Source organism: Schistocerca nitens, chromosome 1, assembly GCF_023898315.1.
Source record: "Schistocerca nitens isolate TAMUIC-IGC-003100 chromosome 1, iqSchNite1.1, whole genome shotgun sequence".
NCBI classification, from domain to species: domain Eukaryota; kingdom Metazoa; phylum Arthropoda; class Insecta; order Orthoptera; family Acrididae; genus Schistocerca; species Schistocerca nitens.
In genome coordinates, this window is record NC_064614.1 from 72,937,967 (window position 1) to 72,954,259 (window position 16,293).

At 45.4% G+C, this 16,293-nt stretch overlaps 1 protein-coding gene across 1 annotated transcript in view; it reads left to right on the forward strand.

Moving 5' to 3' along the window:
- Nucleotides 1–16,293, forward strand: part of LOC126241329 (toll-like receptor 2) — a 150,403-nt gene that overhangs the window by 106,790 nt on the left and 27,320 nt on the right. Inside the window, exons 9-10 of the mRNA XM_049947998.1 lie at nt 448–660; nt 8,973–9,080. Coding sequence (XP_049803955.1) covers nt 448–660; nt 8,973–9,080 — 321 coding nt within the window. The remainder of the gene's footprint in view (nt 1–447; nt 661–8,972; nt 9,081–16,293) is intronic.

Below are 16,293 nucleotides of genomic sequence, written 5' to 3' on the forward strand. Positions count from 1 at the left end.
TTTATTTCCCCGGACGCACACTTAGAGGGGTATGCATGTAGTACCACAAGTACGTTGCTGCCAGCGCATCATAGGCATAGATATTCGATAGTGGAGAGGCCACTAAACTCGAGGGCTCTCATACAGCGGCAGCCTATGCTATAGAGTTTCCGCGAAAGGATTCGGTTACAATTTTAGCGACGTGCACTAGCAATCTCCAGTGTAAAACGCTCTCCTGAAGATGGATAAACGGTTGTCAAACGTAATAACGTGGCAAAATGTCGACGTCAAACTGCTGCAATCCCCAAATTTTATGGAATAATAAATAAATTGCCGTAAAATATGGCCTGTGTGAACGAACCTTAAAATGCGGTCGAATCTTCTGGATGCATGACTGGTGTACTGTAGCAAAGCGATTGCGCTCTCGTGTTTCCTGTGGTGAGTCTTACTGTTGTTACCCTCGGTCAGTGAATCGCTGGAAGGGCCCCGGGTGGAGCGGCCGACGCAGCCGCTGTGCACGGACCCTCAGGAGCAGGCGGGCCACGCCCTGCTGCTGGAGTCGGCGCTGGAGGACAGCTCCAACTGCCCGGGCTCGCCGCGGAACGTCGCGCTCTACCTGCTGCTCGCCGTCACCGTGCTGGCGCTCCTCGGCGGCATCGGCGCCTTCTGCCACTTCCGCAGGTGAGCTTCTCAACTCACCCTTCAATCTTTGCATTACGGGTGGTTGTTCAACTTCTGCCGGTTTGCATCTTAACGAAACAGTTCACGGATAAACCGCTGAACTTTAGTGTCCTACGAGCATAATATTTCGATAAGCGACCAGGTTGGCATCATCATGTGTGCTTAAGGACTTGACACCTTGGCAGCAGACGCAGCGCTTTCACCTCAGCGCTTATTCCTCAATGTGTACCGGAAGACGTCCGCCGACTCATCATGCGTCATCTCAAGGAACATAAAAACGTTCGTCGACGAGGAGCTAGTGATGTCACATCGTGGAATTTGTTTCTTTTTTTTCTCATAACACTGCGAAGCGTGAAAGAAAAGAAAACCTGCCATTTTTGCCTTGTGCATCGGAGCGTGCCCAGTGGTATCCAGCATCGGTTTTACACCACAAGCAAATTTAAAATACGCTTAATTGAAGCCACACAGAGCTACACTCCATGTTATGTGTTTTCTATATCATCTACATTTTCAGCTACACAATTACTCAGCAGTTCACTGCACGGCGCGTGGCGGAGAGTACCTCATACCACCATTAGTTATTTCCTTTCATTTCCCAGTCGCAAATAGAGCGCAGGGAAATGACTGTCTGTAAGCCTCCACGTGAGCCCCAATTTCACGTATCTTCGTGGTCCTTACGCATAATGTATACCGAAGGCAGGAGCATCATTACGCAATCAGCTTGAAATGCGCGTTCTGTAAATTTTCTCAGTAGTGTTCCTCAAAACGTATGTCGCCTTCTGTTCAGGAATTTCCATTTGAGTTATCGAAGCATGTCCGTAAGACTTGCTTGATGTTAGAACCTACCAGTAACAAATCGAGCAGCCCGCCTGTGAACTGATTCCGTGTCTTCCTTTAATCCGATATGGTACGAATCCCAAGTACTAGGGCAGTACTAAGGAATCGGTCGCCCTAGTGCTTATATACGACCTCCTTTACATATGTACCGCACATTCTTAAAATTCCCCCAATAAACCGAAGTCGACCACCTGCTCTCCCTACCACAGTCCCCACATGCTCGTTCGATTTCATATCGCTTTGCAGCGTTATGCCCAGATATCTAAACGATGTGACTGTGTCAAGCAGGACAATACTACCGCTGTATCCAAACATAGCGTACGTGACATGAATATAAGCTGCTTAAAACCAGCAGCAGATTGAAGATCCCTCGAAAGTGCGTCGTTTTAGGTGCGTTTTGTTATAATACCACGGCAGGAAATAACATATCAGTAGTCAAAGACTTCTCTTATGCGATATGTTTTGTGTTTTAACTTGTTTGCTAAAAAAGGATAGTGTATCAATGCCACGGCACAATGCAACGACAATTTATCAAAAGTGTGTCGCTTTTGGTGCAGTTTTTATTGTATATATCAAGTAACGACATTTACAGCTACAGCCTTTTTCACATTGTATATAATGTAACTTAGCCGCTGCTGTTATATAGAAGCCGTAGCGTAGTTGGTAGCGTCGTAAAACAGCCAGGTAACAGTTCGTTCAAAGTATTTTTCCTGCTTTTGTTTTCTCCACGATTAGGGGATTTCTGAATAATGTGATAGTTTTTCAGTAACGGTCGGGCTGTTTGTTATAAATAATATATTAACTAGAATTCTTGTTGCATAGGCCAACGAGTGGAATGTTTTCCCAGTGACTAGAAATTTCAACGTGACTACCAATGTGTCATAAAGTAAACACAGGTTGCTCAGTAGACGTTTTTGTTATTACGAAAGTTTGTGTAAAAGATAAATACCTATTAGTCGGTTTCATGGGCTACCTCTTGTTTGTATCTTTCCGGCAAATATCACTCATAACATTGAAAAGTCTGTGATTTTGCATTCGAATGAAATTACGAAACACATCTCCATCCTGCAAATTAAGTGATGAATACGTTCCTCCACAGTATGGTACTTAATACAACACTGAGAAAATGGATATTTTGCATCCGTAAACTGACATGAGACGTTATAGAATAACTATATTTATTTTAAAATCGAGAGTCAATTTTACTAACGAATATTTTCTACTTGTATGTATTTCACACCGGCGTTCAACACGTTTATTGTTCCTCTACCAGCAATTCGGTTTTCAAGCCATCGACGAGTCCAGAATCTTCCTCGAGAATTTTTCCGCTCTTCCTCGACTGCCCTAACAGAGCTAAGACCATCATCTTATGTGCGTTCGTTTTCATGAACGAACTGCGTGGTTAGGATCCCACGTCACCTAGTGCTGGAGAGCACTGCGGTCGCAGAACTGGATGAGGAGCACGTTGTGTTGCGTGAGGTGTAGCTGGTCGTTTCAGAGTGTGCAGAAACCTTGACGGATACCACGTCGGGTGTGCTTCGCGACGTCAGACAAGACCCGGACGTTGATGGCTTTACATGCGAACAGCTGGCACCACACAACACAGAGGAAAGGCGTGCTGAAATCACTGATACGTACAGCTCGCATCCTCTCGAGCAATGTAACTCTTTCCAGAGAAGGTGGTGTTTTGGAAGAACGCGAAGAGGGAGTGGCAAATCCGGAGATCCCTACGTTCTACATCATCGGTACAACCGGCGGAAACAAAAGATGAATCTCCCTTTTGCAGATCATTATCCGGATAGACGACCAATTGTCCTCAGACACCAAGCGAAGGCAGTTCTCTGCCCACCACCTGAAACACGACGCTGCTCGTTAGTATCGAAGACGACATCGGACTGCGGAAATACGGAGACTGTCAGATATCCTGTCAATGTGGCAAGACCTACATAGGCTAAACGGAGTGTACTGTTAACAACACTTCGTGTTACGAACTCTCTCAATAACACCAAGTGCCGTGGCGAGTGCATTGGCGCTAGCGAAAGGCTGGATACAGGAGGAGTCGATAAGAAATTAGGGAATATGAAATCAGGTGGAAGTTTCTGGACTTTCCGAAGAGAACGAAACCGCTGCTAAATCCGTGATTTGCGTGTCAATGTTATTTCTACTTACACAAAGGTTCCCCCACGAATTACCCTATCAAAATAATCATAGGAAGGAAGGAGACGTTATAGTAACGATTCTCTCGGTACGGGCGAACCGAAATTTGTAAGTAGATTTCGGCTGCCGTCATTATGAGAGCGATTAATTAGTTGTCAGATACCGCGGGGCCGTTAAATAGGTTTAAATTTAAACTGGGCCTCTTCTCTGCCTTGAGACGCACATAAATACAGGAAAGCCAGCCATTCTAACGGCGGGAGGCAGCACCTCGTTTGCAAACCTCGGAGGCAAAAAGGAAACGGCCAGTTCTGTGTTCCAGCAGGCGACAGCTAGCCACTTGACCGCCCAGGAAGCCGGCACTAGAACTGTATTTTCAGCCCTATGAACATTAGTCTGAGGTGCTGGTCAGCTAACAAAACTTCTGAACACAGCCATTCCGGGGCATTCTGCAGCGTCCTCTTGCAACGTCCACCGGCTGTCGTCTCGCCTGCGACAGCGTCTCGTCTGTACGTACGCTCCACCGCGCTGAGCCCCCTCCCCCTTCCGTCACCTAAGCTTATTTCTTATGATTCAGTATTCTCTCTCCGAACTATTCTCAAAATAAATTTGTGTAGTCGTTGATAAATTTTCTTCTATATGTAATTTTGTGAAAGTTTTATGTCAGTTGATGCTGCCGTCGGTGGTGTCTTCTTCTTTGCTGATGTCACAATGAACTGAGGTGACAAAAGTCATGGGATACATCCCAATATCATGTGGGACCTCCTTTTTCCCGGCGTACTGAAGCAACACCATATGGCATGGACTCAACAAGTTGGTGGAAGTCCCCTACAGAAATATGAGCCGTGTTGTCTCTTTAGGAACCATTAATTGCGAAAGTGTTGCCGGTGCAGGATTTTGTACACTAACTGACCTCTTGACCATGTCCCATAAATGTTCAATGGGATTCATGTCGGGCGGTCTGGGTGGCCAAATCATTCGCTCGAAATGTCCAGAATATGCTTCATACCAATCGCGAAAAACCGTGTCCAGATGACAACATGCATTGCCATCCAGAAAAATTTCATCATTCTTTGGGAACATGGGGTCTATGAATGGTTGCAGATGGTTTCGAAATAGCCGAACATAGCCATTTCCACACAGTGATCTGTTTAGTTCGACTAGAGGTTGCGTTCCATTCCGTATATAGTCCATACTACTACGGACCTATAACCAGCTTGCGCAGTGCCTAGTTGAGAACTTGGATCCATAGCTGCTAGGGTTCTGCTCCACACTTGAACCCAACTATCAGCTCTTACCAACTGAAATCGGAGTCATGTAAGCAGTCCACGGTTTTCTTGCCATCTAGGATCCAGCCGATGTGGTCATGGACCCAGGACAGGTGTTGTTAGCAAAGGCACTCTTGTCGGTCGCCTGATGTCATGGCTCATTAACGTCAAATTCCTCTGCCTTTTACTAACGCATATGTCGACGCAGGTTCCACAGCGATTTCCGCGATTATTTCACACAGTGTTGCTTGTCTGTTAGCAGACTAAAAACTCTAGCCAAACACCACTGCTCTAGGTCATTAAGTAAAGGCCGTCGGCTATTGTGTTGTACGCGGTGAGCGGTAATGATGTTCTCGGAACGTTCTTGACACTGTGGATCAGAGAACATGGGATTCCCTAACGATTTAAAAAGTGGAATGTCCAAGGAGTGTAACTCAAACTATCATTCCGCCTTGAAACAGCGCTAATTCCCGTCTTACGGCCATAATCAGATTGGAAACTTTTTCACATGAATCACCTGAGTACAAAATTAATGACGGCTCCACTAATACACTACCGTTTTACACCTTGTGTACGCGATACTGCCGTCGTCTGTATAAGTGCATATCTATGTCCCACACTTATGTCATCTCAATGCACATTATTTTACAAATCTCGTGTTTATGAATGTTGCGATTCCTATCACCTTTCCCCAGTTCCGTGCTGGTCAGTGGCTCCCTGCAGGTAGAGTCGTAATCCATACCTTTCCACGGTCTGATACTGGGTAGAATATGAATATGAAATCTCAACGGTCTGTCAACACTTATAACGCCTGATAACCGGGGCAAGCTCTTTTCATTCAGGCCGCCTAGGACACGAGAACTGTGACAGGCTACAGTGTGTAAACTTTTAGATGGCAGACCGTTCCCTAGTCCTGAATCGGTAGAAGTCGGTAAACGTCGGGAGGCTTCGGTAGGCACGCAGTTTCGACTGCTGCCAACGTTACGTAGCTGACTGTTGTACGAGGTAGCCATTGTCGTCTGCTTCGTTATTGTTTTGCGCTGTACTGTTCTGCGTGTTTTGATTGTGCAGTTGTGCTAAACATTATCAAAATGAGTGAAGAGGCAGTTGCTGGCCCATCTCGAGAGTCGCCAACAACCCCTACCCCTACCGGTAGGCCTACGGTTAGAAGGAAACCAGTATTACGTAGCGATGCTCACAAAATTATATTGCGTGTGATTGAATGCTGCGAAAGGGAAAGGGAGCAGACAAAATGGCTTCACCCCATTTACAAATCTTCAGTGAGAGCTGCTACATACACAGGAAAAAGCATGCGTAGCACTGAAACATTCAGTTTTCCAAGAATCATCCTGGCGTATCACCACAAACGCCTGGCAAGAAAAGGTGAGTTTCCATTTCAGATACTTTCTTTGCGATCACTTTGAAGGAGTCCCCTGTTTCGTCCAAATGAATTACCTTACATTTTATTTTTCCTTGCTACCGTATTGCTTTGTATGGAAACACCACTGGTTACAGTATTATTTCGAAACACATTCATATTACAGCACATTTCCAAATTCAAAAAAATACATGCAGTGCAGAAGGCATTTTCTTATAAATCTTCCTCTCTCTTTTAACTTAGGAAAAGCAGTGGAGAAATCGAAGTAATGATCGATGATTTCAACCAGCGTGTCATTCGCGACACGATAGCGGAATTTTATTCAGTGCGGAAGATTGTGCCGTGCCTGCGAACACTGCTTCCAGTTTTGCACGACAAAATAGGCTGAAAGTGGAGTACTGTCTCGCTGAGAAAAGTACTTTTGTCTATGGGGTTCATATGGCGTAAGGTGGAAAACAAGACGAATGTGTTGTTAGAACATCCAGACATTGTGCACTGGCGATCTCGTTTCATTGTTGACATGAAGAACTTCAGGGAAGCAGGCAGAGAAATATTTTATCTCGATGAATCGTGGATCGATAATGACTTAACGTTTAATAAATGTTGGCAGAGGAGAATGTGAGCGCATAGTAGACAAACATACATACATTCATTTTTATATATCTATATAGATTTTAATGTACATGACGATTCCAGTTTCGTTTACGAACAACATTTAAAGCGAGTTTTACTTCCAAGCCTTTCGTCTGCTTTCGTGTAAGCATGACGCGCAATTTGTAGTGCCAGCACTGCAACTGGTAGGCGTGCCTTGTCCCCCCCCCCCCAACGGCTTCTTTCCCCTCGCCAACCAATGCTTGCTTCCTCCTCTCCCCGCACTCCCCTCACAACTCGACCGTCTTACAGTTAACACACTGTACGTGAGTTAGCGCACTGTGCCGAGAACACCAGCGGAAGTAGCAACCTAACAAGTCGGCAGCCGCCAAACATTGCCCACTCTAATAACGCGCAACGGATTATGACCATACTAATATTCTGACATGGACATCTAACTTCTGGGGCAGTGTAATTAAATAAGCTATCGAGATTCGAGTAAGAGAACAGGTAATCATTCGTGATAGCTGCTACATCTTTAGTAACGCCCGGGAAACCGCAGTTAGATTGGGAACAGGGAGGAGATACCTCACAAGGAACTGGCTAGCGGGGCTGGCGGAGGAATAGCAGAGATGCCGCGCCAGCATGCACACCTAGGCGGGAACCTAGGACGGAACAACGTGTCGGCGAGAGGAGTGGGGTGGGGAGGGGGGGGGGGCGAGAGAGACACTGGGTGCAGACGCCTAATAGAATGGCAGATCGGACAAAGGCGGCAAGAGATAAAGGCGTCGCGCCGCCCCCCAAGCTGTCAGTTCATCAGCGCTCTACATGACAACAATGTAGTCACTTGCCGTGATTTTTTTTCCGCTGGAAACTGACTTCCAACTATTCCCCCGTGAACCAACTGATCATTAGGGTCGCTGTTATTTTTTGAATTTGATTTTTCGTGCACCAAAACCTATTTCGGATCATCTTCCATGAGAAATGGGTGTTCGTAATTCGAGGTCAGTAGGATAAGGGGATTAAGTGGAATTAAAAAGCAGAATGAACGGTGTCAGTGATACAATTCGCTGATGGCTTTGTAGGCCTCGATGAAAGTGAAGAAGAATTACATGGTGTACTGAATGGAATGAATATTCTGATGAGTACAGAATAGGGATTCAGACTAAACCAAAGATAGACGGAAGGCGAAAGTAACTATTACTAATAGAAATGAGACTAGTAACACCAAAATTGGATACCCTGAAGTTGAGAAAGTTAAGTAATTCTCTTACTTGGGAAGCAAAACAGCACTTGACTGGCGAAGCAAGGAGGGCATAAAAAACAGATTAGCACATGCACACAGGGCATTGCTGGACAAGAGAAGTCTGCTGCTATCAAGAAAGTTCCTGAGAATACTTTTATGGCAGACAATCATGGACTGGTGGATTATGAGAAAACGGGCAAAGAAGGCAGTTTAATAGTTTGTGAAGCAGACCTTTGGAAGGGTATTGACAATCAGGTGGACCGGTAACAGAAGGAGGAGGTGTTCCGTAGAACGGACAGTAAAGCCATATGATTGTGAATCATTTTCCACCTTCAAAAACAATATCTTCACCATGAAGCGTGGGATATTTTCAGATTAATTAAGTTTCGTTAAAGTCTTAAGTATTTTACCTGACTTCAAAACGGAAATTTTTGTTAATTTCCGATAGCGTAAGTTTCAAATGTATTTAACTTGCAACAAGTTTTCGTTTAATTTCACTTCACGTACTGAAAATTGCTGTGTAGTAGAGTAATAATATAATAGACAGACGACTAAATACATTGTTGACAAGATTTTCGCCATTGTAAAGCTTTTAAACTTCAGAAGAATATTTGTTCCTGGGTACATGACGTTGCTGCACTTTGAAACATATGTTACATTAGGAAAAAATTTAATTTTCCGAAATAATTTTTGTAATTCCAGAAAAAGACTGCAGAACATAAGAATTAATGTCATAATTTAAAAGTGGAATAACAAAATATATTTAGGGGAAACAGTGAAAGCTGTCTCAACGTAAGACACTCTCCGAAATGTACAACCAATGTTTCTGTTCTTGCAGATATGAAATAACGTACATTATTCACCTGATGAAAATGCGACGCGAGAGAATGGCTGCTGAGAGGCGCAATCCAGCCAGCTACAAGTACGACGCCTTCGTCTGTTACAGGTGAGTATATCAGTTAAACTCACTACTCTGCGAAACTGTTTAGGGCAGCAATTTATCTGTGTTTCCTATGGTCACGCGGGTATCGTTCTAGAACTGCCTGCCTTAGTTTAAGAGTTCTTTTAACTTGGAACACAAAGAGATACCAGTGACAGAGCGCAGTGGCATAGTGGTCAATGCAGAAATGTCTCATCGGGAGGATCGAAGTTCCGATCCGCTTAAGGCAATTAAGACTTAAGATTGACCTCCATCAGTTAAGGTGGATGCCGAAAGAGTTTCTTTGAAAAGGATGCCAGACGTCGATCATCGTTGAGAAACTCAACTTGATTATCAGTGTTGTTACGAAAAGCTCGTACCGGCTTATCGATGGCTGAGACATGCGTCGAAGCCTATAAAAATACTTACGTGGAGCTGATTTCACTGACGCGCATTGTAATAAAAGTAGCATCCGGAAGTGTAGCGAGAGACAAATAAATTATTTCAGAATTCCAGCATTATCTACGAAGTGAATTTATTAAAGCCTTACAAACTACATCAATGACCACGTGATATAATACACCGACATATTCAAACAGTACATTTTCTCAATTAATTATTGATCTGAACAAATCTTAATGTAACGTCCCTCGCAGACTGCGAGATAAAGGTTATGTGAGAGGAGCAGAACGAAACTCGCACAAACCGCCTTAGAATACCAACCTGTGACAAACGATAAGAGACCACTCGTATTAGAAAGTACCTGTCTTGTCGGTGTGTGTTAATGAGTAACCGTTCCACGACACTGATGTACTTCTCTAAGTTTCTTAAATACCGATGAACCGAGTCTCAATGGAAAAGCTACACTGATTGAGTCGAAATATTGCGACTACTGCCCATCGCGAGATGAAATGGCGCATGGTGGCGTTGCGAGCTCGAGACGCGGTCATGAAAGTATATAAGCGGAGCAGAAACCAATGGGGGAGTCATCGCAACGACCATACATACGAGGTGCAAGTGCGGGGACCCGCTGGAATCAGTGACTTTGATGAAAGGCCAGATTGTTATGCCCTGCTCCTCAGCACGAGATAGTCTGCTGTCGGTCTTGGTACTGTCGTGAGCATCTCTGAAAAGTGATTGAGGGACAATGGAACAACCGGCAGGAGAGAAGATGTGGGACGTCCTGGCCTCTTTAAGAGATGATAGGCCACCCGCACCCAGAAAAATCTGACGACAGAGTACAACGCGAGTGCAGGTGCATAAGATTTCGAATCACAGCCTTTAAGGTGGGGCTCCTAATCAGATGACTTCTGCGTTTTCTAATGTTGATCCAAAGAAACCGTAAATTACGATTTGAGTGGGCACGTAATCGTCGAGGTCGGACGGTTGATCAATGATAATGAGTCGCGTGGTCGGTTGAATTACATTTCTTGTTACGTCAGGCCGGTGGTGGTGTCTGGGTAGGCCGCCACTAAAGCGAACGGCAGTTGTTGACATTCACTGCGCAACAGATACTTGCCATGGGGAAAGGTGGGGAAGAGATGGGTTCAGTTTGAAGTTATAATGTGTACAGGATGTTCACTATGGCTGCTGCGGGATTTGTGGTAGTAATTGAAGGTACCATGTTAAATGTAGGCTGAGTCAATATTCTTGCGAACCACGTGCACCCCTTCGTACGTGTCTTCTCCGACGACAGTGGCATTTTCCACCGGGTTAGCTGTCATTGTCTCAAAGCCAGAATCGTCCTACTACAACACGACAGTGAACTCATGTTGGTGCCTGTACGATCAAATTATCTGTTCTAAATCAATAGGACACATTTGACACGCTACTGGGTGCCCTCTGGGCACCGAAAACCCAACGACCCTTAATTTAACGGGAATTGCGCCACCTGTGCATACACATTTGAGCGATATACCTACGGAAATCTACTCGGGAAATCTTAGCCTACCGTACTATTCCTGTTTCCGAGATTATTATTGCTAGTGAGGGTTCCTACCTTTTACCTCACGGGAATTTGTCTTTGTCTTGTCGTAGACGTATCAAGATAAATTCTGATTCTAGTATTCACTTATGGGTGAAGGCAAGTGGTCCTTCTTCTTTGGAAGATTGTCGCATTGTGGGTGATTGTACTTTATATAATCATTGAAAGCAGTTGTCAACAAACGGCCCTTTTAAGGACCAAAGATACTACAAACTTTGATCTTGCCAAAAGCCGAGAAGCGATTCTTCTTGGTGTTTTAGCTCTCTGGGGCACTCTGGGATGCTCTCTGGGCTTCTCTGTGATGCTCTCTGGGCTGCTCAATGGATGTCGAGCACAGTCTCTGATTGGTTGTCTTGTTTTTGGCGCGCGATTCAAATTGCGTTGGAGCAACACGCCACTAGTATTACTTGATGGTGTGTTGCTGGAAAAGTCACTTCCGGTGCGATTGCGTAAGCTGATAAGAGTCCACATCCGCTGCGTGCGCCAGGACTGATGCTATAAATAGCACACTGTTCTGTCTAGCGCATTCACTTGGTTTGAGTGAATAGCCACTGAGGCACTGCTTCTTACAATGATGCGTAAACGTTGTTTTCGTCGTCGCCGGCGAATGCTGGTTTACAAATCACTTGTCAATGTGGACGGCACTCTTGGTGCTTCGACATCTTCTGCGAAGGGTATCCTGTATTACGTTCCAAAGATGGACTAACACACTATCTAGCAATTTCTGATAAAGTTTTTGCTCAACAGTATGTGTACTACAGACCGTTCTCTGCATCTGCATAGATCTACATAGCTACTTTGCAAGCCACCCTACATTGCGCAGCGAAAAGTACCCTGTAACACTACTAGTCATTTGCCGGCCGCGGTGGTCTCGCGGTTCCAGGCGCACAGTCCGGAACCGTGCGACTGCTACGGTCGTAGGTTCGAATCCTGCCTCGGGCATGGATGTGTGTGATATCCTTAGATTAGTTAGGTTTAAGCAGTTCTAAATTCTAGGGGACTGATGACCACAGCAGTTGAGTCCCATAGTGCTCAGAGCCATTTGAACCATTTGAACTACTAGTCATTTCCATTCCTGTTCCACTCGCCAATAAAACGAGGGAAAAAAGGAAAAACGACGGAATTACGCCTCCGTATAAGCCCTGGTTCCTTGTATCGTATCTTCGTGGTCATTATGCGCAGTGTATGTTGTCACAGTAGAATCGTTCGGCAGGCAGCTTCAAATACCGATTATTTAAACTTTCTCTACGGTGCTTCTCCAAACGAACATCGCCTTTCCTTCAGGGATTCCCATTTGTGTTCCCGAAGCATCTCCGTAACATTTACGTGTCATTCGAATCTACCGATAACAGATCTAGCAGCCACTCTCTGAATTGTTTCGAAGTCTTCCTTCCGTCCGACCTGGTACTACTCCCAAACACTCGAGCTATACTAAAGAATAGATAGCAACAGCATCCCCTATGCCTTCTCCTTTACAAGCGAACCACACTTTCCTAAGGTTCTCCCAATAAACCGAAGTCTAGCATTTGCCTTCCCTACCACGGTTCTCAAATCCTCGTTCCATGTCATATCGCTTTGCAACGTTACGCCTAGACATTCATATAACTTGATCGTGTCAAGCAGGACTCTACTAATGCCGTATCCGAACATGACATATTTGTTCTTCCTACTCACCAGCATTAACTTACATTTTCCACATTTAGAGCCAGCTGCCATTCACAATTACAGCCTGCCATTTACCTAAGTCGCCTTTTATCTTCCTGCTTCTTACCGTCAGCGACATCAACAAACAATCACAGATTGTTGCTCACCCTGTGCGCTAGATCATTTACATGTACAGAGAACAACAGCCGTCGTATCTCAGTTCCCTGGGGCACTCCAGACGATACCGTTGTCTGTGATGAATACTAGCCGTCGATGACAATATACTGGTTTCTATAATTTATGAAGTCTTCGAGCCACTAATATCCCTGGGACCTTATTCCATATGCTCGTACCTTCGATAGCAACCTGCAGTGGGGCGCTGTGTCAAATGCTTTTCTGAAATCTAGAAATGTGGAATCTGCCTGTTGCCCTGCATCCTGAGTTCGCATTATATCATGTGAGAAAAGGTTAAGCTAAGTATGGCAAGAGCGATGCTTTCTAAATCCATGCTGATTCGTTGACATAAGCTTCTCGATCTCAAGAACGTTTATTCTAATCGAAATGAGAATATGTTGAAGGACTCTGCATCAAACCGCATTTAGAGATATCGGTATGTAGTTTTGAGGGTCCGTTCTTTAATCCTTCTTGTGCAGAGGAGTCATCTGCGATTTTTTCCAGTTGCTTGGGGCTTTGCGCTAGGCGAGAGGTCTACGACAAACGCAAGCTAGGGGCCGATACCGTAGAGCCGTAGAGTATGCTTTGTAGAACCGAATTGCGATTCCATCCGGACCTGGTGATTTATTTGGTTTCAAATCTTTCAGTTGCGTCTCCACGCCAAGGATGCTTATCAGTACGTCGCACCTACGGGAGTCTGTCCGACGGTCGACTGGCGGTATGTTTGTACGATTCTTACTGTGTGAACAGTATCTTGAACGTGAAATTTAAAACTTCTGCTTTCGTTTTGCTGCCTTCAACTGCCACACGACACTGGTCAACAAGGGACCGAATGGAAGACTTCGACCCGCTTAGCGATTTTAATAAGTAACAGAATTTTCTCGGGTTCGTTGCCAAATCATTTGCCAAAATATGTCGGTGGCAGCTGTTGTATGCTTCGCGCATAGAACTTTTCACAGAAGCACACTCTCCTGAACTTTGCTTGTCGTCATTTGTGCGTTCTCTTTTGAACCGAGAGTGTAGCAGCCTCCGCTTCCTCAGCATCTACCGAGGAGATCACGAATGTAAAATAAGGGAGATTAGAGCGCGCACGGAGGCTTTCAGACAGTCGTTCTTCCCGCGAACCATACGCAACTGGAACAGGAAAGGGAGGTAATGACAGTGGCACGTAAAGTGCCCTCCGCCACACACCGTTGGGTGGCTTGCGGAGTATAAATGTAGATGTAGATGTAGATGTACCGAATTTCGTTATTAAATCATGGAGAGTCTTTCCCATCTTTTATCCCCTTACTAGGCACGGAACTCTTCAGACCACGATTTACTATCTGCTTAAACTCTGACCATGATTCCTCTACGTCCATCTTACTGGAACTAAGCGATGTCAATTCACTGTCTAAGTGAGGTGCTAACAACTGCCTATCTGCTCTGTCTACTAGAAACACTCACTTAGCCTTTTTCATTGATTTATTAACTTTCGCAACTATGATTAGTATAATGATTGCTAATTCCCGTTTCTACACTGATATTGTCGGTAAGGTCCGACCTATTTGCAGCTACAAGATCTAAGATATTTCCATTGCTTGTGGGCTGACGAGCTAGCTACTCAAGACAGTTTTCAGAAAACGTTTTCAAAGGTATTTCGCATGATTGTCTGTCCGTAGACCTGCAATGAATCCGTAGACCAACTATTATTGCACGATTTGTGTATTTTCCCACTACTGACGGTAGACTCTCTTTCAGTGAATCTAGAGCTGTCACAGCGGAATCAGGTGGACGGCAAAAAGACACAAAAGTGAACTTGGTTTCACCGACGCCTGTCATACGCCACCAGGTAACTTTACTGTCACACTCAACTTCGACCTTAATAGAGACAATATTTTTGCCAACGGCGATAAACGCTTCCCCTCCTATGACCTCTAACCTCTCTTTCCAATTTACATTCCATGACTCGCTAAATATCTCAGAGCTTTCAGTCAGCTCTAGGTCCCAAGAATAATTTGAGCGCGAGAGCTACTCTGGAGGACAGTAAATATTCGGAAACGTTACTACAAATATTTCGGAAGCTTACTGATAAGATTTTGACAGTCGAGATGTCTTTACTCGGAAATGGTTGGACATGACTTGCTGCTTAATGACTGGCGAGTGTTGATCAGAGCACCTCAAACTATCGTCTAGGCTAAGAAACGCTCTTGCCGGCCGTTGTGGCCGAGCGGTTCTAGGCGCTCCAATCCGGAACCGCAAGATTGCTACGGTGGCAGGTTCGAATCCCGCCTCGGGCATGGATGTGTGTGATTTCCTTAAGTTATTTAGGTTTAAACAGTTCTAAGTTCTACGGGACTGATGACCTCAGATGTTAAGTCCCATAGTGCTCAGAGCCATTTGAACCATTTTTAGGAAAAACGCTCACGTGCACTCGACAAGCACTCTGCAACCAGAGTAGCGTCTTCCTTTGTGTAGTGCACTACAAAACTATCAAGGGCTGCTCTTCAAACCTCACACGTTAACGTAAGTCTAGAAATCTGTAGCCAATACCGTCACACAGTCGGCAAGGCCCTTGCATAGTCTCCACTCGGCTCCTAATCAGAGGGCCCTGATCAACTTTGGGAACAATGCTGCAAATTGCAAGAGCTGTGCTTACACCCCACGCGTGAGGCCAGACGTCTTCACCACCTCCGATAGCCACCTCTATGAACTGAGGATGGCCTCAGAACACACGTAACAGGTGCCGTTGGTGCCGACGTGAGCCACAACTTGCAGATGACTGCACCCTGCACGCATGATAGCCGTAGGCAGCTCCGACCCCACATCAAGAATGAGACCCCCAGCAGACATACCGAGAGCACATTGGCTTTCTTTCCAGCCCAGAACGCTCTCTGCCTAGGGGGCTCCAAAACGCGCTTAGCGTTGGAGCTCCGAATAACCAGTAAACCCCTCCCCAAGTGTGCCTGCTCGGTCCCTGCTGAAGGAGCGGCCACCTGTTCACTCACAGAGTGAATGGGCGAGGCCAAGCAGCCAGTCTCCATATTGGCCTGTCGCCTCAAGTGACGCAAATTAGGTACCACCCGCCACTCACTCTGCTATGACGGTGGATCCACCGCTTTGGGCACACTGGAAGGCAGCTCGGAAGTAGAGCCCATGGGGAAAACAAGTGACACTTGAGTCGTCCCATGCCACAGTCCAGATACTCCGTGACCGCTATATCCCAAGGTAGCAGCCGGAAGGTGACTGACCATAGCCAAAACCGCATTTAGCTTTTTGCAGACAACGGCCATCTGCATCTACACGTAGCAGACACACATCCTAACCATCCTAGCAAGACTAATCAACAAGTAACATATAAAAGCAGGCAGAATCCTAGATATGCTACTACCTTCCCACCTAATGTGTCACCAATGGACACTGGTGCGTTACTGAGCTACGTAGCTGGCTGTTCAGTGA